Source organism: Ammospiza caudacuta, chromosome 2 (assembly GCF_027887145.1).
Source record: "Ammospiza caudacuta isolate bAmmCau1 chromosome 2, bAmmCau1.pri, whole genome shotgun sequence".
Taxonomy (NCBI): Eukaryota; Metazoa; Chordata; class Aves; order Passeriformes; family Passerellidae; genus Ammospiza; species Ammospiza caudacuta.
In genome coordinates, this window is record NC_080594.1 from 16,109,852 (window position 1) to 16,133,669 (window position 23,818).

Consider the following 23,818-nt stretch of genomic DNA (forward strand, 5'->3'; position numbering starts at 1 on the left):
AGAAGGAGGAGGAAGAAAAGAAGGAGAATAAGAAAAGGAGGAGGAGAGGAAGAAAGAGAAGCCATCTCCTCCTTAGGCTCCATTGGAGTCCAGAACAACCAGTGCCGCAAGACAGAAGGACAGAGAAGCTGGAGGAGGTTTGCACACCCACACACGCCTGTGCACGCTCCTGGGTGAGCTGGGCTGGCTGTGAGCTGCACTCCTCACTATCCAGAGGGGTATATACAGGGGCAGGAGCTGGGAAAGCTTTGACTACCTACACACACCAGCAGCAGGGGCTGGAAAAGTGGGATACAGCTGGGAAAAGGGCATCCCTGCGTGCCCCCACCACGGTGTGGTACCCGGGATGCAGAACCCAAGTGCAGGACATCCCCACATCTGTTGGATGGGGAGATGTGTGCATTGTCAGGCATCCCTGGGTGGCACTGGGATGCAGGGGCTGTCTTTGAACAGTTGTACCTACTGGCACCTTTGTGCCAGGGCTGTGCCAATGACACAACAGGGATGGGGCTGCTGTCCTCCTCTTGCAGCTTGGGGGTTTGCTGCCTTCTGGGACCATGCCCACCCCCTGTGGCAGTGTGGGGAAGGGGGAGGGCTTAAGGGGGTCTTGGAGGCAAAACCATGGGCCAGCAGACAGACTCAGTCAGCAGGTGGGTCCCACCAGGCTTCGGGCAAAGCATCTCACTAAAGGCATCTCCGAGTAGGTAAGGCAAAAGGAATTCAGGCCACTTCAGCCACGTGGAGCAGCTCAGCGTTGAGGTCTCCCATTGTTCCTGCAGACACGCTCCAGGTATCCCGAGAACACCGGCAAGTCATTGCTCACAGACAAGCCAAGGAGAGAAGCAGCCACTGTGCAGCCCAAATCCAGGAGGGACCCACTGTGGCACCACTGGGGATGGTGCCATGGGTTACCGCAGAGCAGTGGGCATGGGGTGGCAAAGGGCCCCACGTACACTCTTGATCCCTAAAGAACCAACACCAATGCCAGCAGTCCTGGAATTTTACCCTGCTGCTCCCATTGCCTTTCCCTGGTGTGGTGGTGGACTCATCCAGCCCCCACAAGCTGGATGATGCAGCCTGAGGGCTCAGTGCACCCTAATCCCCCGATGCTGAGCACACCCACTCAGCCCCAGCCCCCTCTTCAGCTCCGCCCCAGCAGTTCCCCTGCTCAGGGGTGTTTCAGGTGGCCTTGGCTGGGGTGATGGAGCCCAGGATCACATACAGCTGGTCGGACCCTGGGGGCTGGCAGAGCCCCTGGGACAGGGAGGGTCCATATGGGTTGGGTTGTGGGACTGGAGAGACCACAGGAGGGCAGCAGGGTCCATGCACAGTGGTCTGTAGGACCAGAAAAACCACAGGAGATTGGTGGGGTGCATGCATGGCAGTAAGGACAAGGAGAGAGTCATGGGAAAACACCAGGGTCCATGCATGACCAGATCAACCATGGCTGACCAACAGCATCCATGCATGGTGCCACGTAGGACTGGAGGGACCACAGGAAAATAGCAGGGTCAATGCATGGTGGTCTGCAGGACCAGATGGACCACAGGAGACCATTGGGGGTCATGTCCAGTGGTCTGCAAGACCAGAAGGATCCCAAATGTTGGCAGGATCCATGCACAGAGGTTGGTATGGCAGGAGTTGTGAAGCCACTGTGAGCTAGGGTTACTCACAACATGGTCACCAAGCAGAGAAGCTGCTTGCAGTGAGGAGGCTCCGGGTGGACACCTCAGAGGAACACCCATGTTCCTCTGCCTATGGCAAGGACATGTATGGGACCAGAAGGTGAAGATGATGTGTGGGACCAGATGGACCCCCTGTGGAGCACAGCCTCCCTCCCCTGTGCATGCAAACCAGCAGCAGGACCCCCAGCCTTGGCAGGTGTGTAGCCCTTGTAGGGGATGTGGTTGTGTGGTTGCATGGGACTGGGCTGTGTGAGATATGAGCCCTTCCATGGGTGAGTGGGTTCAGGGGTCCTGGAGGGGTGGGGCTTTCAGCCAAAGGATGCTCAGCAGCTTCTAGGGAGAGGCTGCAGCTGGTTCTCCAGTGTGGATCCCAGCAGGGGATGCAGGCACATCCCCATGGCCATGGCCATCCCACTCTGGTGCCCCTTCCCTCCTCCAGCTGGAGCCAACCTTCTTCCATGGACCTGATCTATGGTCCCCATAGATCTCCATAACACCCCCCATACGCTCTACAGCCACCCCAGAGATGTCCCACTGCCCCTCACCACCCTGCCCCACACCATCCCCTCTGTCCTGCTGACCCATGCACACCCATGTCATGGTGACCGAGCCCTCCATGGGTGCTTCTACCAAGGACATCGTTCTTATTGTCACCCCATGGGGACAGGACCTGCAGTCTTAAGGCAGCTTAAAGCACATCCATCCCCCAGCCCCACCGTGTCCCTTGGTGCTCCCAGCCACCAAGGCAGTGTCCCATGGACTCCCGGGTGGATGGGACACCTGAACACCCGCCCTGGAGGGAGGAGATAGTCACTCAGTGGTGGGGAAGGACCAGTGGCAGCTGCTGGCAGCACACAGCCCTTGCTGTGGTAGTCCAGATTCACTGATATCCCCCCAAACCTCCTCCCCATGAGCTGGGGGATGAGGCTTGGGGATGCTCCCAGCCCAGCCATGGCTGTGGCCCCCCCATCGCCTTCTTCACTCGGCCCCAGCCTCGGCGGGCTGCCCCGCCTCAGGTTCCAGGCAGCCATTGAGCTGGGGGTCAGGGACCTGTGGGTCATATTCCTCATCCAGAAAGTCCAGGGAGTTGTTACTGGGCAACCCCCGGATGGTGAATTTGTGGGAGACCTTGGTCCACTGCTCCCGGTTGCTGGCCACCCGCTCGTAGAGCTCTGCTGCCTTGGGGAAGAGATCCTGCAGCAATCTGGGGAGTGGGGGATGCATTCCATCAGCACAGGGCTGCACCCCTTACTTCAGTGTAACCCCCTTGGCTGACTGCAACCCCCATCCCCACTGCCTGGAACGCTCCCCAACATCTGCCAGACCTGGCACACACAGCCCCCGATCCCACCCTGAGGGAGGTGGGGGTGGCAGGGGGTCCTCCCCATCCCAGCTCCAGCACTGGGGCTCACTTGTAGATGGGCATGGCAATGTGCTCCATGAAACTGATCTGCAGCTCGGGGATGTAGGCTTTCTCCCGGTCCATCATCTCCAGCGGGCTGTTCCCCATGGCTTTCTCCTGCATGGGTGGTGAGGAGGGTCAGTGCTAGTGCTTTCCCCCCATTCCCAGGCAAGACCTCTCTGCCCACTGCCCACCCCCCATCCCATTGGTGCTGTCTAGGAGCATTGGCCAAGCCCAACCTTGCCAGCTGGTACCTACCAGGTCACCCTGGGAGAAGAACTCCTTGTAGATCAGCTCCTGCAAGAGACAGGTGTCAGCACAGGGGGTGCAGCCTGGGATGATCCCCCATCCCCACTGCCCTCCACACCCCTCCCCACAGCTCTGAACCAAGCAGGGATATGGTCTGGCTTGGAGAAACTGGGTTCTGCATGGTCCAGGGTCCTGCATGGAGGAACCCACTCCACAAGGGGCAGGTGTGTGCCTGGGGACATGCAGGTGGCCTAGGTGGGTTCTGAGGTGGCATTCAGGGGTTTAGCTCGGTGGTGTGGCACTCACTGCAATCTTCCTGGTGGTCTTCCAGCCCTTGGTCTGGTCAGACAGGTCACAGGAGGTCATGAGCAGGCAGAGCAGCAGGCTGCGGTGCTGCTTGTTCTTGGAGTCATATCCCACTGTGGGCACAGTGTGGGGCAGGGCTTGGGATGGGGGGCTCAGGACAGAGCTCCATAGCCCCCTTCATGCCACATTGTGAGCATTTAAGGGACAGCCAGAACCTTCTGTGTCATGTCCCAGCCATTATCACCCCTGACATAAGAACCTCCCAGCTTTGGTGGGATGAGTTCTTACCACCCCTCAAATCCCAATCCCAATCTCCATTGAGGATCTTCACCTTCTGCCATTTTCTGGAGATCCTTGAAGATGCGGAGGTGGTGGGCCAGGTCAGTAGCCAGGATGATGTCCCGCATCAAGTCCAGCATGCGCTGATAGTCCTGAGGGCAAGGCAGCTGCTGTGACCAGCTCTGTGCCCCTGCCAGCTCCCACACCCCCCGGGATCCAGGGATGGGGAGCAGGAGGTCTGGAGAGGATGCAGGGGCTCAGCATGGGCAGGGGGTGGCAGGAGAGAGGTGTTTGGGTGGGGGACTCACCTTTCTGGAGAAGTGGTCAAAGATGTTGCAGCCTTGGCTGTTGAGGATAGCAATGGCTTGGGCAAAGTGATGCCTCTGTGGGAGAAGGCAGGATGGTGAAAGCAGGCAGGGGGCAGGCAAGGATGCTGCCACGCAGCCAGAACCCAGGAGAGATGGGCAATGAGAGATGTGAGGGATCTCACCTCCATGACAGAGCCCTCTGAACTGTAGAGCGCAGCCAGGACTGATTTCTGCAAGGTAGAGCAGCCAGAATGATGGAACTATGGGGGTGAAGACCCCCACAGTTCTCCCCATACCTCTCCTCCCGCCTCGCCCATCCCAGCTCTGGGCTCGGCTCACCGAGGCCACCTGGAAGGAGTTATTTGTTCCTCTGTGGTCCAGGTCGTGGCACATGCAGGAGATGAAGAGGGCAAAGATCTCGATGTCTCTGGGGAGGGGGAGGAGGGAAACTGAGGCAGGCAGGAGAGCAGGGAGCAACCCAGCCTGACCAGGGGTTGGAGAACAGGGGCAGGGATAGCACCTGGCCTTACTCCAGGTAGTTAACGAGCTCCAGGTTCTTGTAGAGCAGGTAGCAGAAGTGGGAGACGGAGAAGGCGTGCATCCAGTTGTGGTAGGGAGGGTCACGGTACCCCTTCTTTACCATCAGGCAGAACCTGGACAGGGGCAAGCCATGCAGGGTGGGTCTCACCCCACAGGGACCTCCACCTTACCAGGTGCCCACCAGGCAGGCACAGGCACGGGCATAGGGATCAGGATGGGGATGAGGATGGGGAAGGGTTGGGGAAGAGTGATGGGAGGGGGATGGGGACAGGGAAGGTAGACAGTTTTCTGCATGGGGATGGGCATAGGGATAGGGATGAGGATACAGACAGGGGACAGAGAAGGTGGACAGGGATGAGGATGTGGATGGGGACAAGGAAGAAGATGGAGGGGATGAGGTAGGTGGATGGGAATGGAAATGAGGATGGAGACAGGGAAGGTGGACAGGGATAAGGACTCACCTGGTGAGCGTCTGACGGTCCATCTTGTAGGTGTTGATGAAATTCATGTCTTGCAGCATACTCAGGATGGCCTGGCAGGAGGGATAGAGGGAGTGGCAAGGAATGACAATGCCCAGCAAGGTCCCCCACGAGCCATCCCTGCCCCTGCTCAACAGGAAGATGCTCAGGGCTGCAACCACAACCCTTCACCCCAGCACCCCAGGTTGGGATATATGACCTGGCTGAGGCCAGGCAGGGGATGGTGGCAGTTGAGAGTTGTCCCCATGGTCCTCACCATGGAGGTGTCGTCCTCAGGCAGTGAGCGTGGTGTGTAGGTGAAGCTGGCAAAGTTGGGGTCAATGGTGGACACAGGCTGGATGCCCTCACTCAGCAGTTTGGTGTACTCATCATCAGACACCTGCAGGAGCCATAGCCAGTCACCCACTCTGTGGCCAGATGTCACCAGGTGTCCCAAAGGCCACATGAACCACAGGGACAGCAGAGAGCCCTGGGGTATCACCACCACCCAGCTGTGTGACCACCTTGAGATAAAGGGTGGGGGCACTATGCTGGCAGTGGGGGTCCCAATCCCTGTCCCTGTCCTCATGGTACCTCACCTTCATGTGGTACATCATCATCTCGTTGGCCAGGTGGCTTCGGTACTGTGCCTCATTCACCTTCTTGTACAGCAGGGACTGTGGGGCAGGATCAGGGATGGGAGTGCTGGGGGTGGGCAGACACCTCCAGCACCCACCCTGGCACCACAGCACATCTTTGTGCCCGTGAATTCCCTTCCCATCCCAGGGCCACCACCACTTGTCCCCAAGGAATGGGGACCACAAACACACATCCCCCCATCCATCGCTCTGTGCTTGGCAGAGCTGGGAGCCCACGCTGTGTGTGACCCCCTCCAAGTGGAGGACCCCCAGCACATACATGGGCGATGCTGATGCCGCAGTAGATGGAGAAGGCAGTGGCCAGGTCCTCATCGAACTTGCTGAACCAAGGGCCATTGATCTTGTTGACCAGCTCTGCCACCCCAATGACCTCTGGAGCAGAGGGGGAACAGCAGGGGTATCAGGCCCTTGTGCTGGGAACAGGGTCATGCCTGTATGCTGGGGACAGCACCGTGTCTGTGGGCTTAGGGCAGGGTTGTGCCCAACTAGCAGGGACAGTGCTGTGCCTGTGGGCTGGGGACAGCATGACATCCACATTCTGGGGACAGCATGGCATCCACATTCTGGGGACAGTGCAGTGCCTGTGGGCTGGGGACAGCATGGCATCCACATTCTGGGGACAGTGCGGTGCCCAGGGGCTGGGGACAGCATGGCATCCACATTCTGGGGACAGTGCGGTGCCCAGGGGCTGGGACAGGCTCATGCCCAGGGACAGTACTGTGCTCATGTGTTGGTGGACAGGATCGTGCCCACATGCAGGGTACATGATCATGCCCATGTGATCAAGGACAGTGCTGTGCCCATGGGCTGGGACAGAATCATGGCCATGGGCTGGGGGACAGTGCTGAGTGTCTGTAGGGGGACAGGGTCATGTCCAGGGACCACGCTGAGCCCACGGACTAGGACAAGGTCATGTCCATGTGCTGGGGTCAGTGCTGTGTTTGTCTGCAGGGGGACAGCCACACCCAGGAACTGTGCCCTTGTACCAGGAGACAGCACTGAGCCCAAGGGTCAGGACAGGACCATGCCCACATTCATGGGACAGAATGCTGCCCTGATGCTGGGGGCAGGACTGTGACCATGGGATTGGGACAGGGTCATGCCCATGTGCTGGGGCAGTGCTCTGTGTACGGGCTGGGGGCAGAATGGAGCCCATGGGCTGGGGACAGAAAGGTGTTCACATGCTAGGGATGAAGGGGGTTCACATGCTGGGGACAGAGCTGAGCCAGGATTGTGCCCCTGTGCTTGAACAGGATTCATGCCCACAGGCTGGGGATGATGCTGTGGCTGTGCTGCATGCTGGGGACAGTGTCATGTCCACATGATGGGTGACCAAACCACCATGTGCCAAGACGCCTGCTGGGCCAGACCCCCCTGTTCCCAGTGTGCCCCCATCCCTGGCTCACCCTGGCTCTCATTCTTGATGGGGAAGCAGAGGATGTTGCGGGTGCGGAAGCCAGTGCTGTCATCCACGCCGCGGTAGAAGAGCGGGTGTGAGTAGGCATCCTTGATGTTCAGGATCTTGCCAGTGGTGGCCACGTGCCCAGCGATGCCCTGGTCTGCTGGGATGCGGATCTCGTAGCTCTGTGGGCAGGGGAAGGGGATCACCAGAAAGGCCTGTGGGGAGGGACACAACCCCAGGCCCCCAAGCTCCAGGCTGTGCTCACCTCGTCATCCACCACTCCACCATCGAACACCTTGGCCACCAGCTCGTGACTGAGCCGGTCCAGCAGGAACACAGAGCATCTGCAAGACACCCCACTGCCATTCTCACCCACTGGGGAGCTCGGTGTCCCCTGTGTCCCCTCACCCACGTGCCCCACCACCACCACTCACATCTCAGCATTGCTGAGGTTCCGGGCCTCCGTAATGATCTCCTGCAGCAGGACAGAGACATCATCTGCAGGGGTAGCAGTGAAGGGTCAGGGACCCCAGCCAGGCAGCGCTGCCCCCTCTTCCCCACTCATGCAGTGAAAGCAGGGGGAGGGTTTAGTTCAGGGTCCCAGCAGGAAGTCTGGGGGGCACAGAGGGACAGGGGCAGTGTGGGGAATGTGCCTGTATGAGCAGCACATGTGTGCAGCAGTGCAGCTGCACATGTGTACATGTGTTTCTAGGAGCTCTGTGGTCATGCTATATGCATGCATGCAGCCATGCAGCATCAGTGCGTGCCAAGTTCTGTGCCAGCTCACACTCTTCTGTTACCATTCCCCAACAAGGGGACAAGGTTTTCCCTGGCTAGGGACAGAGACCCCATTGCTACCACCCTCCAGGGCTGGGAAGTGATCATCCGTTCCCCATTCCAGCACCCTCACCATGGGTGCTCTCCAGTGCACCTACCCAGGTGGGTGAAGAGGTTCTTGGCCACCTGCAGCAGGGCCTGAGGGGACAGAGAGAATGCCATTAGTGACCAGTGCAAGATGGGGCACGCACACACGCACATGGCACTGCCCTGCACATGCTCACCTGGCACTCACACTTGAGCTTTTGCTCCTTCTGGAAGGCCAGGGTGCTCGTGAGCACCGTGGAGGTGTAGCAGAAGCAGTGCTGGATCTTGTGCTCGTCCGTGTCTGTGAAGCTGGTGGGGGCACACCTCAGTTGTCTGTCCCCATTGGTCCCCCCCCTTCTCCATGGGGACAATGCTCCAGCATCCCAAAAGTGAGGGGGTGCAGCCCCACAGAGAGTCCCAGCCAAAACGCTGCTCACCTCTCCCCACTGAGTTTGTTGAAGGCGCAGGCCAGTGCCACCACCTGGGAGGTGGCCCGGCTAATGACAGGGACACAGAGCATGGAGGTGACCTCACAGCCCAGCATGCTGCTCAGCTGCTTGTGCTCCTCCTGCAGGGAGAGGGAAGATGGGGCTGGAACCCCTGGCCCACTCCAGGAAGCCCCATAGGACACTGGGGTGACACCTGTGCCCCAGGTGTGGAAGGCACAGAGCTGGTACCCACCTCACTGATGTCCTTCAGCGTGATGGGCTTCTTGTCCTCCACCACCTGCCCCAGGCGCCCAAAGGTGAGCTGTGGGGAAAGGGAACATGTTAGCACATAGCACCCACTGCCCACCCTCTGACCTCCCAACCCCTCACCACCTCCCCTTGCTCACTGAAAAGCTGATCTCCTCATCCAGGACACGGTCCCCCACCACCTGGAAAAAATGAGAAGGAGGGGGTGCCCATAAGGAAGACACCATGCCAGGGGGTGTCCTGTAGTCCTCTGTGGGGGTCAGGCTTGGGGGGCTGGCCCAGTGGCACCTACCTGGCAGAAGAGCTGGTGGTTGTCCTCAGAGACGAGCAGGAGGCAGCAGCACAGAGACTGGGTCTCCTGCTTCAGCTGGGGAGTTAAGGGGAGAGTCAGCACCCCAGCCTGCCCCGAGCACCCCCCAGGCAGAATCCAGCCCCTCCTGTGCCCCTCTGTGCCCAAGGCACCCACGCATGGCACAGAGAACTGGGTGCCCCTCCCCAGAACCTCCTCCCCATGACACAGCAGGTTCACTCTGGAGGCTGCTGATGGCAAGGGGAAGGCTGCTCACTCTGGACACTACTGAGGGTCATACTGAGGTACAGAATGATAGAAGCAGGAGAGGAACCTGGATGTTCTCTCAAGGAGCTTTTAGCGTGACAGTGGCACTGTTAACTCTGGAGACTATTGATGGTTGTTACAAGGCTGCTCGCTCTGGTCACTACTGATGACTCCACGGGTGATGCTTGAGGCTTTTCTTGGCTTTGGGGAATTTTCTTGTTTTGAAATAAAACAGGGCTCCCTGGTGTGTCCTGGGGCTGGGGGCAGATGGGGACAGGGGGCTGGTGGAGCAGCTACTCACGTAGTTGATGACCTTGAGCTGCAGCGAGGCGGCATCCAGGTCATACAGCTCACCTGTGTGAGGGTCACAGTGCTGTGAGGGGCTGAGCATGGCTTCACCCTGCCCACACACCCCTCCCTGCCCAGTGTCCCCCAGGTACCACAGAGCTGCAGGATCTTGCAGTCCAGGTCACTGTAGCTGCTGTCAGGTGCCTTCTCAGCCTTGGCCAGAGAGGTCTGGGAGGAGCTGGTGGAGAGGCTGACCTGGGGCCAGGGCTGCAGCTTCTGCAGGGCTTGCAGGCGCCGGACCGCCACCAGGGCCTGCAAGGTTGGGCAGAGGGGACAAGGAGCAGCAGGGCTGGGGGAAAGGCTGGCAGGTTCCCAGGTGGCGGGTCCACAGTTGAGAAGGAGTCACTCACGTGTCTCTCTAGCGCACGCAGGTTCTGCTCATCTGAGTCACTCAGCTGGCCACAGTGCACCTGGAGCAGGAGTGGGGTCAGGACCCTCATGGCCAGGCCCTGTCCCCAGAGCCCTGCCCATGTTCCTGCACTCACCAGGATGACACAAACCACAGCCCCACTGTTCTTGTCCACCAGCGGGATGATGAGCACTGCAAGCAAGAGAGGGTTGGTCCCAGCTGGGCCCCAGGGCCAGCCTGGAGCTGTGGAACTCAGCTCTTGGGGTGCATGACCCCATTACATCCTGATGTGTCATGACCCAGCCAGCCAGCCAGGCAGTCAGCCAGCCATCTCTCCATCTTCCCACCCATCCATTATCCATGTGCCCACCTCTCTGCTTCCTTGTCCCTGAGAACACCTCTCAGTCCCAGTGCCCACCTGTCCCTCATGCCTCCATCCCGTTTCTACCTACCTGTCTATGCACCCATCACTCACCCACACACAGCTGTCTCAGCCACTGCCTCTGACCACCCATGGACCGACCATCCATCCATCCATCCATCCCTCCCTCCCTCCCTCCCTCCCTCCCTCCCTCTATCCACTCACATCTCAATCTCCCTCCCTGTCCCACCACCCAGCCCTACACCCACACCCCCATACATGGGTGGTGCACCAAGAGCACCCTTCCCACAGCTCCCACCTTGTGTGCCAGCGGCCAGGGGCGCTGCCAGGGGTCCCAGGTGCCGGCCAGGGAGCTCAGCAGGGAGCAGCCCCCCACATTCCAGCCGCTTCTGCTTCTGCACAGCATCTCTGTGGGGACAGGGATACTTTGAGCACCCCCTGGGAAGGTGAACCCCCAGGAAGGGGCAATCCCTGGGCAGAGACACCCACGGGATAGGGACAGGTTCAAGGACTGTGCAACACACATGCATATGTGTGTTCCTGCAGGCATGCACAGCCCCTGGACACAAATGTGTGTGCTCCTGCACACACACAGCCCCTGTGCCAACATCTGTGTCCCTGCACATACACATAACCCCTGTGCACGTGTGCACATCCAGGATGAAGAAGAGGATGGGAAGAGACAGCAGATGGCCACAAGCATGGAGATGGAATGGAGATGGAGATGAGGACAGGGATGGAAACCCTCCTGCCTTCCATACACACCATGCCTGTTCATGCACTCCAGCAGGGCCCCCCCATGTGCCCATCCATGTCCAGGGCTGGGCAGGGGACCGAGCTCACCTGAGCTTCCCGTTGGGCGGCAGCTCGTGGGGGGGGTCATCGCAGAGCAGCCGCGTGTCCCCATCCAGCAGGTAGATGTAGACGTGCTCCTGGGGTACAGGGGCAGCCACACGTGTGTGCAAACACGTGAGCACAGCCACCGGTGTGCACAAACACGTGTGCACACCCGCAGTGGCACATGCACACATGCACAAACCTAGCCCTGCCCACGCACTGAGCCCTGCTCAGGTGTGCACAGGCAACTGTGCACATGCGCCCCATTCACATCCACCCATGGCTGGGGGGGCCCATGGCATGGCACTGACTGGCACAATGCCCAGCCACCACCAGCATCAGGGTCACCAGATCAGGGCCACCAGCACCCCCAGGGTCACCACCAGCACCCTGGGGCCACCATGAGCACCAGGGCCACCACCAGCACCACCCCAGGCTGAACCCCAGCATCAACCAGCAGATAATCCACTCTCTGCTCCCTCCAGGGCTTCCCCCAATCCAGGGAGTCTCAGCACACCCATAATCCCCACCCACCCGAGGAGGATGCTCTGCTCCACATCCCTCCCAGCCCCCAGGGATGCAGATGCATCTCCCACCTACCACGGCGGGCAGCAGGGTGACAAGGGCATGGCGGAGGGCATCGCGCAGGGCAGCGGCATCAAGCGCAGCCCCCAGGCTCAGCAGAGCATCCTGCAGGGACAAGAGCAGAGCAGGGGCTCGCTGGGGGTTGATTCCATGGAGAAGGGCACTGCAGCACCCACCCTCTCTGACCCCCGCCATGGCACAGGTCCTTCTGCTCCCAGACCCCTTGCAGTGGCCTCCAGTCTGCCTGGTGCCTTTTTTGGAGCCAAACCCTCCTGTGCTGGTCAATGTCCATTATGTGGGGAGGTGGGAGGTCCCCAAAAAGGGAGAAGAGGCTTTGGCACTGAGCCACACACTGCCCTCAGTGCTAGCCATGCCATAAAGCAACCAGTGAGAAGAGAAATGGGACAGGGAGATGGATTAAAGCTCATCTGGGGATTACAACCCCGTGGAGGGCAGAGGTGTTAGGATGGACACATGGAAAAGCTGGGGGGCACATGGAAAAGCTGGGGGGCACAGGGGGCTCTGTGGTGTGACCCCCCCAACTCTGCTCCTGCTTCCAGCCTTGTCTGGGAGACTGGGATAAGGATGATGTTATGATGGAAACAGTAGATGCTTGGAATCAGACTCTGGATAATGGCGTTGGGATTTGCTCTTCCTCTGGTTCCAGCCTTGCCAGGTGGCTCCAGGCTCCGTTCCCGATAACCAGACCTGGGGACTGTCATGCCCCCCATGACCCCATCCAGGACAGCAGCCCTGTGCAGGGCCATGCCACCCACCCACCCTGGGAACATTCTTGGCCACGGGGCCACATCCATGTGGCACTGGGAGCGTGGCTGGCGGTGAGGCTGCTTCCAGCTGAAGACATGGGCACTGGATGTTATTCCAACAGGGCTGCATCTCCAGTCACTTACTCACACTGGAGACACATGCACTGTAGAATACAGCCAGGCCTCAGCCAGGTGGCTGTCCTGCTGTCCCTCTGTCCCACCAGATCCTCCACAGCGGCCCCCTGGGGCAGGGGAAGATGGGTTAGAGCCTGAGTGGGTCCTGTAGGTCTGCTTGGGGCATCAAATGCCAGTGGCATTCCTGGTGTGGGGATGGACAGGTGGCAGCTGGACATGGGTGGTGGCTTTATTAGGGCTGGGAATACAGGTCCATCCCGGAAACAGTGAGGGAAAAGCTGCAGGAGCTAAAAGAAGATATTCCCAAGACAAAGAGACAGCAGCAGATGCTGGCAGGAGGGTTTGCAGCCTTGCAAGAAGGTAGAGAGAGTGAAGTGGGCTAGGAAGGACATCACACTCATTCCACTTATCCCACTCATCCTGCTAAACTGCTTCTCCCACTCATCCCAGCCTATTCACTATATTGATCCAGTTCATCCAACTCATCCCATTTGATGGCTCATCCCACTCAACTGCTTGTCCCACTTGTCCTGCCCATCCCACTCATCCCACTCAATGGCTTGTTCCTTTCATCCAGCTCAACCCACTCATCCCACTCAGTGGCTCATCCCATTCAATGGCTCATCCCACCCCTTCCACTTGCCCCACTCATCCTGCATATCCCACTTGCTCATCCCACTAATTCCATTTGTCCCACTCATGCCACTCCCAGTCCACATCCTCCAGTCCAGAGCAGAGGTTTCCCCCAACACCCTCACCCCCTGTCCCCCAGCCCGGAGGATGCTGCAGACCCACTCTGGAGGCTCTGCTAGGACAGAGCCTGGGCCCAGAGCCAGCACAGCCAGAGCCACTACCACAGCCACATCCCAGTTACTGCCATAAACAGCCTTTCCCTTTGCTGAGGAGCCCCCTGTGTCCTATTCCCAGCAATCCACACCATCCAGGCACTACTCCAGTTTGGGTGGGGACTCCTTCAGATCCAGCACTACTGCACAAGTGTCAGGGTCTTTGGATGAGGCTGCATTGGCACACACCCCCCAGCCCCAGTGGAGAGATGAAACCATCAGCCAGCCCATGCCTGTCACCAGGAATGTCACTAGGATGCACACAGTCCTGTACCTGCACCCAGTGGGGACCAGAGCTCTCCCAGGAGGAGCTCCCAGCACCTGCTCTGCATCCCAGCTTCCATGGAGGGCAGAGCTATGGTAACACTTCCCAAGTGGGCACAGGGGATTAATTAACATCACTAAAACAGGAGAAAGCCTAGAGGGATTGCAATTCCTGGCTGCTGAAGCAGAGTCAACACCCTCATCCCAGGTGCTGCACACCCAGCAGCTCTGGAGGGAAATGCTGTCTGGAAATGGGCATGGAGAGAGGGCTTTGGGAACAGATCCAAGGACAGGGTATGGGAAGGGGACACAGCATAGCATGGTATCACTGTCAGCCCCAGGAGCTGAGGAACAGCACCCTGTCCCTGTCCTGTCCCCATGGTGCACACTCATGGCCCTGTGAAGCCCCTACCCAGGGACTGCTGTCACCTTATCTCTGGCCCAAGAGGACAAGGATACTGATGTCACCCTGCCAGACTCCCTGAGCTGACAGGGTGACCCACGGGGACCTCAATGCTGGCAGGAATTTTGCCAGCTCTCCTTGGCCAGCATCCCATGGTGGGTGCAGCACCAGAGCCACATCTGCCTCAGTATTCCCACTGGGGCCAGTGGAAGATTAATGACACCATTCATCTCCTTGGAGTAAGGATTTGTCTCTGCTCCAACATGGACACCCCCACTCTGGCAAAGCCAAATCCTGCCACAGGCCAACTCCTGCTCTCTCCCTCATGGAAAATGGCCCTTTTTCTCCCCTGCTGTTTTTGCCCCTCTTTTCCCTTTGGATAGCTGCAGAAGCATCCTGTCCCCATGCTGCCCCTCTTTTCCCTTTGGATAGCTGCAGAAGCATCCTGTCCCCATGCTGCCCCTCTTTTCCCTTTGGATAGCTGCAGAAGCATCCTGTCCCCATGCATCCTGTCCCCCTCAGCACAGGCTCCCAAGCTGCCATCCCAGGCTTCCATAGATCCTGCTGGGATTTAAAAACAGCTTTTTTTTTTTTTTTTTTTTTTTTATCAGAGGGAATTCACCAGCAGTGAAAACATGAGGATCAGCAATGTCTGACCCCCTCCCCACCCCCACCAGCTGTGGAAGCTTGGTTTGTCCTCCCTGGCACCCCCAGCTTCTCTGGATATTTATGAAATAGAGAAATCCCATCCTGGCCAGCTTCCTCTCCAGAAAGGTTCATTGCACACCTGCCATGTGCAGGGTGGGGGCCTGGAGGAGGAGGACACTGACACCACAGGATCTCAGGTCTCTGAGCTCGCATGCCTTCTCCCGGCCTTGCTCCTGGGAGATGAATGGAGGCACCCCAAGGGTGAGGAGGAACCCCCTGGCAGCAGGCAGAGGCTGGATCTGTGCAGTGAGGCACCCACTGGGATGTTCAGCCCTCCTGAGGGTACCTGGGTCTTGGGGTCTCTCTCTGAGGGGGTACACACCTGAGCATACACTCGGTGAGTGGAGTTTGCATGAAACAGAGCTCAGAACAGGGACCTGCCACCCACTGGATTCCTCTTTCACCATGGGAAAACAGGCACAGAGAGCCAGGCAGCAATTCCAGGTGCCTGGGAGCATCCTGCTCCCAGAGGAGTGCTGAGCAGGGCTGCAGCACCCCCAGCCTGCCTGGCAAGGGAGTGCTGGGCTAGGGAGGCCCCAGATGGATCCTGCCATCGCTGCCATCATCCATGGGTGCTGATTCTGCAGGGAATGCTGGCAGCAGCCCAGGCTTCAGTGGCAGACTCCTGCCACAACCCTCCCCAAAGAACCTTGAGGAAATGAATCATCTCCCTGCCGAGCTTCCAGCCCAGCTTTGCTGTAAAGATTCCAAGTAAATGATCTGCCAGAGGTGACCGCTGCAGCTTGAGGCATCCATGGCACAGTGAGCCCTCAGAGCTCACTCGGCTCCTGCCCTCCAATGGGACCTTATCCATCTGTGAGCACGGGGAAAATGAGCCCAATTAATTTTGGCAGTGGATTAGTCTATTAGCCCCTGCCTGAGCAATGACCTTTGGGATGGAGCTGGACATCGCTCTGTCTGGACAACTTCATCCCCAGTTGTGGGCCCCAAATCAAATTAGAGCTTCCAAGATGCTGAGTGGGCAGCACATCCCAGTGCCTACATCCCATGCAGATGCTTCTCACTAGATTTACAGGTTCAGGTTGCAAATGGATTGGGATCCTTGGGAGTGCAGAACACAGCGAGGAGGGGTCTGGGGCACAGCAAAGGACCCCTCTGCTGTCTGTCTCACCAGCCCCAATGTCTCTCACAGAGGGTTTGCAGACTTCAAGGACACAGGAGCTGCTCCCCAGGGAATTCCCTCCCAAGCAGAGCCCTGGATGAGGAGGGTGACCATGTGGTCACCTCATTGCAAGGCTGAGAGCCAGTGCTGGGGGCTCAGGGCTCCCTCCCACTGAGGTCTCCTCAGATAGGGCGCATTTTTAGCCACCAGCCTCTGGATCTTGTTATATTTGACAGGTGAAAAGCAAAATCACGTTTGGATTCCTGGGAGGCAGCCTGCCTCCACCTGCAGAGCCCCTCACCACTCCTTGTGTCCCACCCACAGGGTGCCTGGGTACCTGTCCCTGTCCAAGGGCTCCCTATCCACCACAGCCCTGCAGGCAGACACACCCACCCTCTCTCTGCCTTTTCCCAGCCCTTTCCCCTTTCCAGGGAAAGTGATGGGGAACCATTTTCCCCTCCTGCCTCCCCTTCAAGGAGGAAGATGCTGCTCCAGGACCCCCTTTTGCCCCCACCCATCACACCCCGAGTTGTTTCCAAGTGCACGGGGACAGATGTCCCTGCCTTTGTCACCTCTCCAGTGCACGGCTGCAGAGTGACAGCACCACGGGGAGCAGCTGATCCCCCTGGGCCTCCAAGCTGAGCCACAGCTGCCAGCAAACACCCAGCCCGCGCCCGCGCCGCCCTGCCCAAGCATTTGCCGAGCAATCTGGCGGCATTAAAAATATCCCAAAATATCCCTGAGCCATGATTCATCCTCCTCTCCCACCTCCAGCAATGCTGAGCCACCCCAGCTCCCTCCAGCCCTGGGGGGCTGCTCTCCCCTGGCTGCTCTGGCCGTGGTGGTTAAATATAGCCCGGCTCTGTGGCAACGCCGGGCTGACAACAGCAGGGCCAGGCAGGAGAACACAGCTCCGACACCGGGCATGGATGGGGAAACTCAGCTAAGGAGCAGGGAAGCAGCTCCTGAAGGCAGCAGGTCACCAGCTGTGCTGTGGGCAGGTCACCAGCTGTGCTGTGGGCAGGTGACACTGCTCAAACCCTGTCACCCTTTCCCTGCTCCCCACCCCGCTCCTTCCCCCAGGCCCAAAGCCACGATTTCTAAGGGAATCCTCCCCACAGAGCTGGGCAGCATCCCTGTTCCCACCCCCCCAGGAGCATCCCTGATACTCTTCAGCTCTGCCATCCCACTTATGGGATGTTACACTGCTCAAACCCTGTCGCCCTGGCCCTATTCCCCACACCGCTCCTTCCCCCGGGCCCAAAGCCACAATTTCCCAGGGAATCCTCCCCACAGAGCTGGGGAAATGGAGGCAGCATCCCTGTTCCCATCCCCCCAGGAGCATCCCTGACACCCTTCAACTTTGCAACAGGCTCTTACACTGCTGACACCCTGTCACCCTGCCTCTGTCACCCCCCACACTGCTCCAGGCTTCTTCCCTCTGCCCCACAGTCACAATTCCCCAGGAAAATCTCTCTGTAGGGGTGAGAAAACAGCGGCATCCCCAGTGCCCCAAAGCAGCACCCCTGATAACCCTCCAGCAGTGTCCCTGGAGCAAGGTGCAGGGCAGCAGCGGATGGAGGGATGGATGGAAGGTAGAGCTGGCAGCTCTGCCCAACTCCAGTTGGGAAGCCATCCATCCATTTCCTCCCAGCACCGCTCTTAGTCCCAAATTACATTGCTTTAATCTAATCAGGCAGCAACAACCTGCAACACGGTAGCTCCTTAATTACCTCATCTTTTCCAGGGGGATAATGAGGGCAAACAGGAAGGAAACACTTCTGGGATATCTCTTGTCTCCTCATGGTCATTTGCCTCGGGTCCTGCTGCAATGTATGGATGGGAAGCAAGGGCTGAGGTGCAGGACCCTGCCATGGAGCTACCCTGGCACCCAGTCATCCAGGCTAAGGCTTCCAAGGGCTGGAGGAGACAAATCTGTGGAATCATCCCAAAAAATCACACAAGTAGCCCTGCATGCCTGTGCCTACCTCAGTTTCCCTTTCTGTGGAGTTTCCTACCTCAGTTTCCCTACCTGCAAAGGGTCTGCTTAGAATGGCACTAGAGTTTGGTTCCACTAGAGGTGGAATGAGCCGTGCTGAGCCCAGTGTCTCCCTGGAGCTCAGTGCATCCCTTACCCCATCCTTCTCCTCCTCACCCATACATCAGCCTGGCTGGAGCCTGGCATGCTCACACTGCACAGGACATTTGCACAGACCATTTGCACATGGAGTTTCTGCAGCCTGGAACCAGACAGATGCCATTCCCTGAGGATCCCATACATTCTGAGTGGGAGGTTTGCTGAACCAAGCAAATTTCCTAACCTCTGGCAGCTCACAAGCCCTTGGGGTGCTGCTAGCCTGTCCCCCCACATCCTGGCCTGGCCTCCCGGGGCCAAGAGAACTGGGCTGGAGTCAAGGTTGCTTCCTGTTGATGTCCCTTTGTCGGGCGGGACAAATCGGGACAGCAGCCACACTCCTCAAGGATTTCCGTCCCCAGAACATCGTGGCCTTCTTGGAACAGCAGGCTCGGCCACCAGCCTAATGATCTGTCACTAGTTTGTCACTAATTAGCTCACTATTCTCAGAAAGAAGTGGTGAGGGCTGGGGGTCTCACTGTCACTTGTGTCTAAGCCAGTCAGAGAGAGGGAAAGGGACCCCCCTCAGCCCGGTGTCACTTGTCCCTAACTCATGTCAGGGAGGGACATATGGACCCTCCTGCAACAGCTGCAGGAAAGCTGCTCCATGGTTTGGGGAATCCCTGCTATGCAGGTGCCTGCACCCCAAAGGACAGAGACATCCTGGCACCAAGCTTGGGGTGGTGGCAGTGCTGGGAGAGAGGTGGCATGATGGGCATTCCTGGGACATGGCATGGCTGGGAAAACTTCCCTGGCACACAGTCCCCTTCCCATCCACGCTGGCTGGGTTTCCAGGACTTTCCTAGATGTTTTCTGATGGATTAGCCTTGCAGGGCTCTCCGTGCCTGGCTCTGCTTGGGACCATCATGGCAAAGCTCAGGGGATGCAGCCAGAGAGGGCTCAGGGGACATGTAAGTCCCTTGGGGGGATAGGAATCAGTGGGGTGGGAAGGGGGATGCAGCATTCCCACATCCATCCGTGCAGCCCCTCCTGGCATGGCTGGTGCTAATGGGATCTGCACAGTGATTAGGGACCTCATTTATCAGACTCTGATGGGATCTGGGAAAATTGAATTCCTGGCCATCTGCAGCTGGAGAGGAATTCGATTTGGGCAGTGCTCCGGAGCAGGGTGTGGGGGGCTGGGGGCTGCCAGAGCTGCCCCCCCAGGGGCTTCCACTCTGTCTGTACAGGGACTGCTCTTATTTTCCATGCCTGGGAGGGTCTGATGGCGGGATGCAGCTCTTAATTGCCATGAAGGGGTCTAGGAATTGGGGTGGTCTCACTGCTCGGATGGGGAAATTGAGGCACGGCAAGGAGAAGAGCAAAGCCCATTACATGGCAGAAAGGGTCACAGTGCTGGTGTTTAATGGGTCAGCACCCAGCCAGGGGTCTGGCCTCCAGCTCCCCCTTATGTGTGGGGAGTTACAAAGCTGGGGCCAGGGCATCCAAAGGTGCCAGACACCCTCCATCTGCTGGAGCCAGCCAGGAGCAGTGATCTCTCCTGCCCCAAGAGGAGGGAGACTCGGGAGCTAGCTCTGCTCCCTGCCATTTTCCACCCCATGGCTCTCTCAGGCAGGTCCCCACCATCCTCTCCCCCACTTCCATGTGGAGTGCTCAGGGTAAGTATGCAACAGGATTCAGCTGCAAAGGTCCCAGGCCAGTCCCCAAATCCATGGACTCAGCTCCCAGAGGACCACCCTCCAGAGCCAAGCTTGCAGGGGATCCCAGCCCACCACCTCCCTGCCAAATGTCACAGCTCGACTCCAAAAAGCCAAGGTCACCCACGGGGCTTATCCCATTCAGGGGGAAGATGCCATCATGTCATCCTGCAACAGGAGCATCCTGTCCCAGCTCTCACTGCCCAGGATGCAGCAGAACTAATCCCCTCCAACTCCTTCTGCTTGGGGTGCAGCAGGAACATCCCCATCCCAGCTCCCCTGCCTGGGGTCCAGCAGGGCACTCCCACTCCAGACCTCCCTTCCCAGGTGATGTCACGAGGCATGAGAGCACTGGAACCCATATAGCAAACCCCACTGCCCCTCAAAAACCAGCAACAGAGCACTGCAGTGCTAGCACAGGCTGACTCCACGCTGCAAGCCTCGATCACTCCTTGATCCCTGATCTGTGGGGATCCCAGACCTAGCTGGGAAACACCATGCTGCCCCCAGCCATGCCAGTTTGGGGATCCAGCTCTGCCCCTGACCCTGCTGAGCGTGGGAGGAAGCCAGCCCTGCTGCATGTCATGGAAAGAAGCCGCCACGGCCCTTTCCTCCCCTTTATTGCCCTGCTGATGTGTTTGTGTCTGCCAGAGGAAACGCAAGGACAAACGCCCGCGTACGCATGTCCCCTCACTGGCCTCAGCAGGCCCTGGGCCCACTGAACGTGGCAGGCCCCATGCGGGGGGAAACTGAGGCAGGAGGAGCCCCATGTGCTGGCTGAACCCCCCAAGTCCCTGGCAGGTCAGTAAAGGTGCCTGACTGTCCCCCACAGCCCCTCCTGCTTCTCCAGGCTGTGAACATGTATCAATTACCGTTTGATTCATGATCCAGTCTGCCAGTAATTGCATTGCAGCTCGTGGCAGGGAGGGAGAGCAGGAACAGACATTCTCAGCCTCACCCCACTGCAGGGTGTTGGAGGGGAATAATGCCCCAAGCCCTATATACCCCCTATATGCGCCCCCAGGCTCAGTCAGGGATGGGAGTTCCAGATGCAGTCAGCACCTAGGACACCAATGGGGACAGGGGTGCTGTGGTATTTTGTGGGGGATGAGCTGTGTGGGATGTGCTGGAGAAGGGGCAGGATCCATCCCCACTCACTCGTCATACACCCTGGGTCACACCCCATTGCCATACACTGGGGCTGGGGCTGCATCTCTGCCCCACCGTGTGACCCACTGCTCCTCCTCCTCCTCCTTGCCACGCCAGCACTGGGTTAAAACCAGCCTGCCCAACCCCCCATATGGGTGCATTTTGTCCCCCCCAGGCTGGCAGTTGTGGCTCCCTGACCCCCCCATCCCCAGATCCCCTTGGGGGGCTGTGCCCGGCGTTCAGAGCCTGCCCAGCTGCCAGCACCCTCCTGGGTCCGGCCCGGGTGGGTTCTGGAGAGCTGGGACCCACAGGGATCACGGGGACCCCCGTGTCCCTGCGCTGGGCGGTAAGCAGGGTCACACCCCACCGCCGTGCTCAGCGACACTTCAGATGTCCCCAAGCCGCCACCTTCCCATCCGGAGGAGGAGGGGGGCTCATTTCCCCCCGCCCGGGGCACACTGGCCCTGCTCAGCTTCTTTCTCTCCGTCAGCAGCTTTCGGCAATTTCCTTCCCTTCGCTTCCCAGCTTCAATTTCCAGGTCCTCGCTCCTGTCTCGGACCTGCAGCCCCCTGGAGCCCCCCAAGCAGCTGTACCCCCGGGGGGACCGAGGCCACGGCTCTCACACCCAAAACCATCAGCACACAGGGCAGGGATCCATCCAGGCGAACAGAGAGGAAGAAACCCTCTCAAGTCACCCCCTCCCCAAATGTGGGTGTGCTCGAAGGCGCAGGAGCAGAGGGAACAAGTGTTTTCCCACTGATGCAGCCTCCATCTCTCCAAAATGTGCAGCTGGTGTAAGGAGGGTGGGGGGCTCAGGGCTGGGTGCTGCTGGGGGTGCTGAAGGGGCTCTGTCCTTCCCAGCACACCCACCCCGAGGTCTGGCAGTAGGATGGAATTCGCAGCCGAGCTCTTGAGGCTCTCATGGCCAGAGGGGCGAGGGGACACAGGGAAGGGGGAACTCCAACCCCCCAGGAAACCAAAACCCCCAGGCACTCCCAAGCACACCGCACCCCAAAGCCCCAGGGCAGGATGGACCCCCAGCCCGAGGGCACAGCTCCCCCGGGACTCCCAGGGTATCCCTTTCCCCAGGGTCGCTCACAGTGTCCTGGAGAGTCCCCATGGCGCGGCCCGGCTCCTGGCGCGGCTGCCGGAGGGCGTGAGGGTCCCCCCGGGACCGAGCCGCCCCCCTCCCTGCCAGTCCAGCCCATTTCCTCCCGGGATCCCGCCGGGATCCGCACCCCCCAGCCCGCTGCCTCCTCCCTGCGTGTCCTCGAACCTCGGACGCGGTCGGGGCGGGGGGGAAGGGACGACGGCACAAACGGCACCGTCACCCCCGTCTCGGGAGCCCCATGTGTGCCTCAGTTTCCCTGTCAAGCTCTCCCCGTGGGGTTCAGAGCCCCCCACCGAAAAGGGAGAGACAAGCGGGTGCAGAAAGCCCTCTCCGCCCTTGGGAAGGGATGGGGGGTCCGAGCACGGCGAATCGGGAGCCCCGACTCCCAACCCCGCCCCACAGCATGAACAGGGGGATCCCCCCACCTCCGGGACCCAGTGGGAAGGGAGGCCGCGGGAATGGGGTCCCGGGTGGAAGAGGAGGTGAATCGTGTGTCGTGGTTTGGGAGGGGAGGAGGGCTGAGGGTCCCGGCTGGGAGGAGAGGTGGGGTCCCTTGGGGTGGGGGTCCCCAGTAACCGGGCAGGTGAATCGGGTGTCCCAGGTGTCGGGGGACGTGGGTGGGGGTCCCGGGTAGGAACAGAGGGGAGTCTGAGTGCCCGGGTGGGATGGGGCGGGGGAATGGGGGGGTGGGTTGAGGGTCCCAGGTGGAACGGGTGATAGTTGGGATTGGGGTCCCGAATGGGAGGGGATGCGGCTGGGGATGGAAATCCCGGTTGAGAAGAGGAGGGTCCCGAGAGGGAGGGAGGTGCGGGGGAGCCCTCGGGGTGCAGGTCCCGACGTCCCTACCTGTAGCGCCTCGGGGCCGGGAGCGGCGTCCCCCGCCCGCAGGAACCCGCGGCTGAAAAAGCGAAGGAGCGCGATGAGGAGCCGCGGCACCATCCCGGCACCATCCCGGCAGCATCCCGGTCCCGCGCACCCCCGCACCGCCCGCGGGCTGCGGGCACGCCCCCGCCGCGACACGCCCCGTCACGACACGGCCGATCGCGACACGCCCCGCACCTGCTCTGCGGGGCTCCGCGGGGCGCTGGGAAGCGAGGATGGGTGGGGGCTGTGGGGCGGCCGGGGGATCGGACATCACTCTCCAACCGGGGGTGGGGGTCCCCGGGGTCGAGAGGGTGGTCCCGATGTGGGAATCGGGATGTCACTCCCCGGTATTGGGAGGGGGTCAGGAGTGGGAGTCCCAGTGTGGGGTGGTGAAGGGGGAAACGGGAATGGGGCGGGTGCGCCCATGTGGGGAGAGGATCAAGGCATGGCTCCCCACTCTGGAGCTTGCGGGGCAGGTGCCGACGGTGCCGTCACGGCTCTGGTATCCAGGAGGGCAACAACGCCCCTCCGTGTTAAACCCTCCCCTCCTGGGGGTCGGGCCAGGAGTTTCCCCTTGCCCCTTCTCCCTTCTGGGGCATGTTTCACCTCCCAGTCAAGAGACCCCTGTCACCTTAAAGGCTGCGCCCCACGTTTGGGTTGGGGCAGTCTTCCCCTCATCCTCCCTGATGGAGGGGCCGAATCTCATCCCATCCCTCGCCCTGGGGTAACCCTGATGCAGGGCTCAGTAGAGAA

At 59.7% G+C, this 23,818-nt stretch overlaps 1 protein-coding gene across 1 annotated transcript; it reads right to left on the reverse strand.

Annotated features, from left to right (window-relative positions):
* Positions 1–2,258: 2,258 nt before the first annotated feature.
* On the reverse strand, positions 2,259–23,143 carry PDE2A (phosphodiesterase 2A). The gene is made up of 30 exons (XM_058800670.1): positions 23,048–23,143; positions 11,920–12,009; positions 11,326–11,414; positions 10,781–10,890; positions 10,237–10,292; positions 10,102–10,161; positions 9,844–10,003; positions 9,705–9,757; positions 9,140–9,214; positions 8,988–9,029; positions 8,834–8,902; positions 8,590–8,720; positions 8,350–8,461; positions 8,224–8,263; positions 7,723–7,786; positions 7,554–7,632; positions 7,293–7,470; positions 6,146–6,258; positions 5,827–5,904; positions 5,505–5,627; positions 5,231–5,301; positions 4,760–4,882; positions 4,569–4,656; positions 4,412–4,459; positions 4,230–4,304; positions 3,974–4,073; positions 3,643–3,755; positions 3,346–3,384; positions 3,098–3,204; positions 2,259–2,889 (listed from the first exon to the last, which is right to left on the reverse strand). The coding sequence occupies exons 1-30, from the start codon at positions 23,138–23,140 to the stop codon at positions 2,664–2,666; spliced, it is 2,805 nt and encodes a 934-aa protein (XP_058656653.1). The 5' UTR covers positions 23,141–23,143; the 3' UTR covers positions 2,259–2,663.
* Between the last annotated feature and the right edge of the window lie 675 nt (positions 23,144–23,818).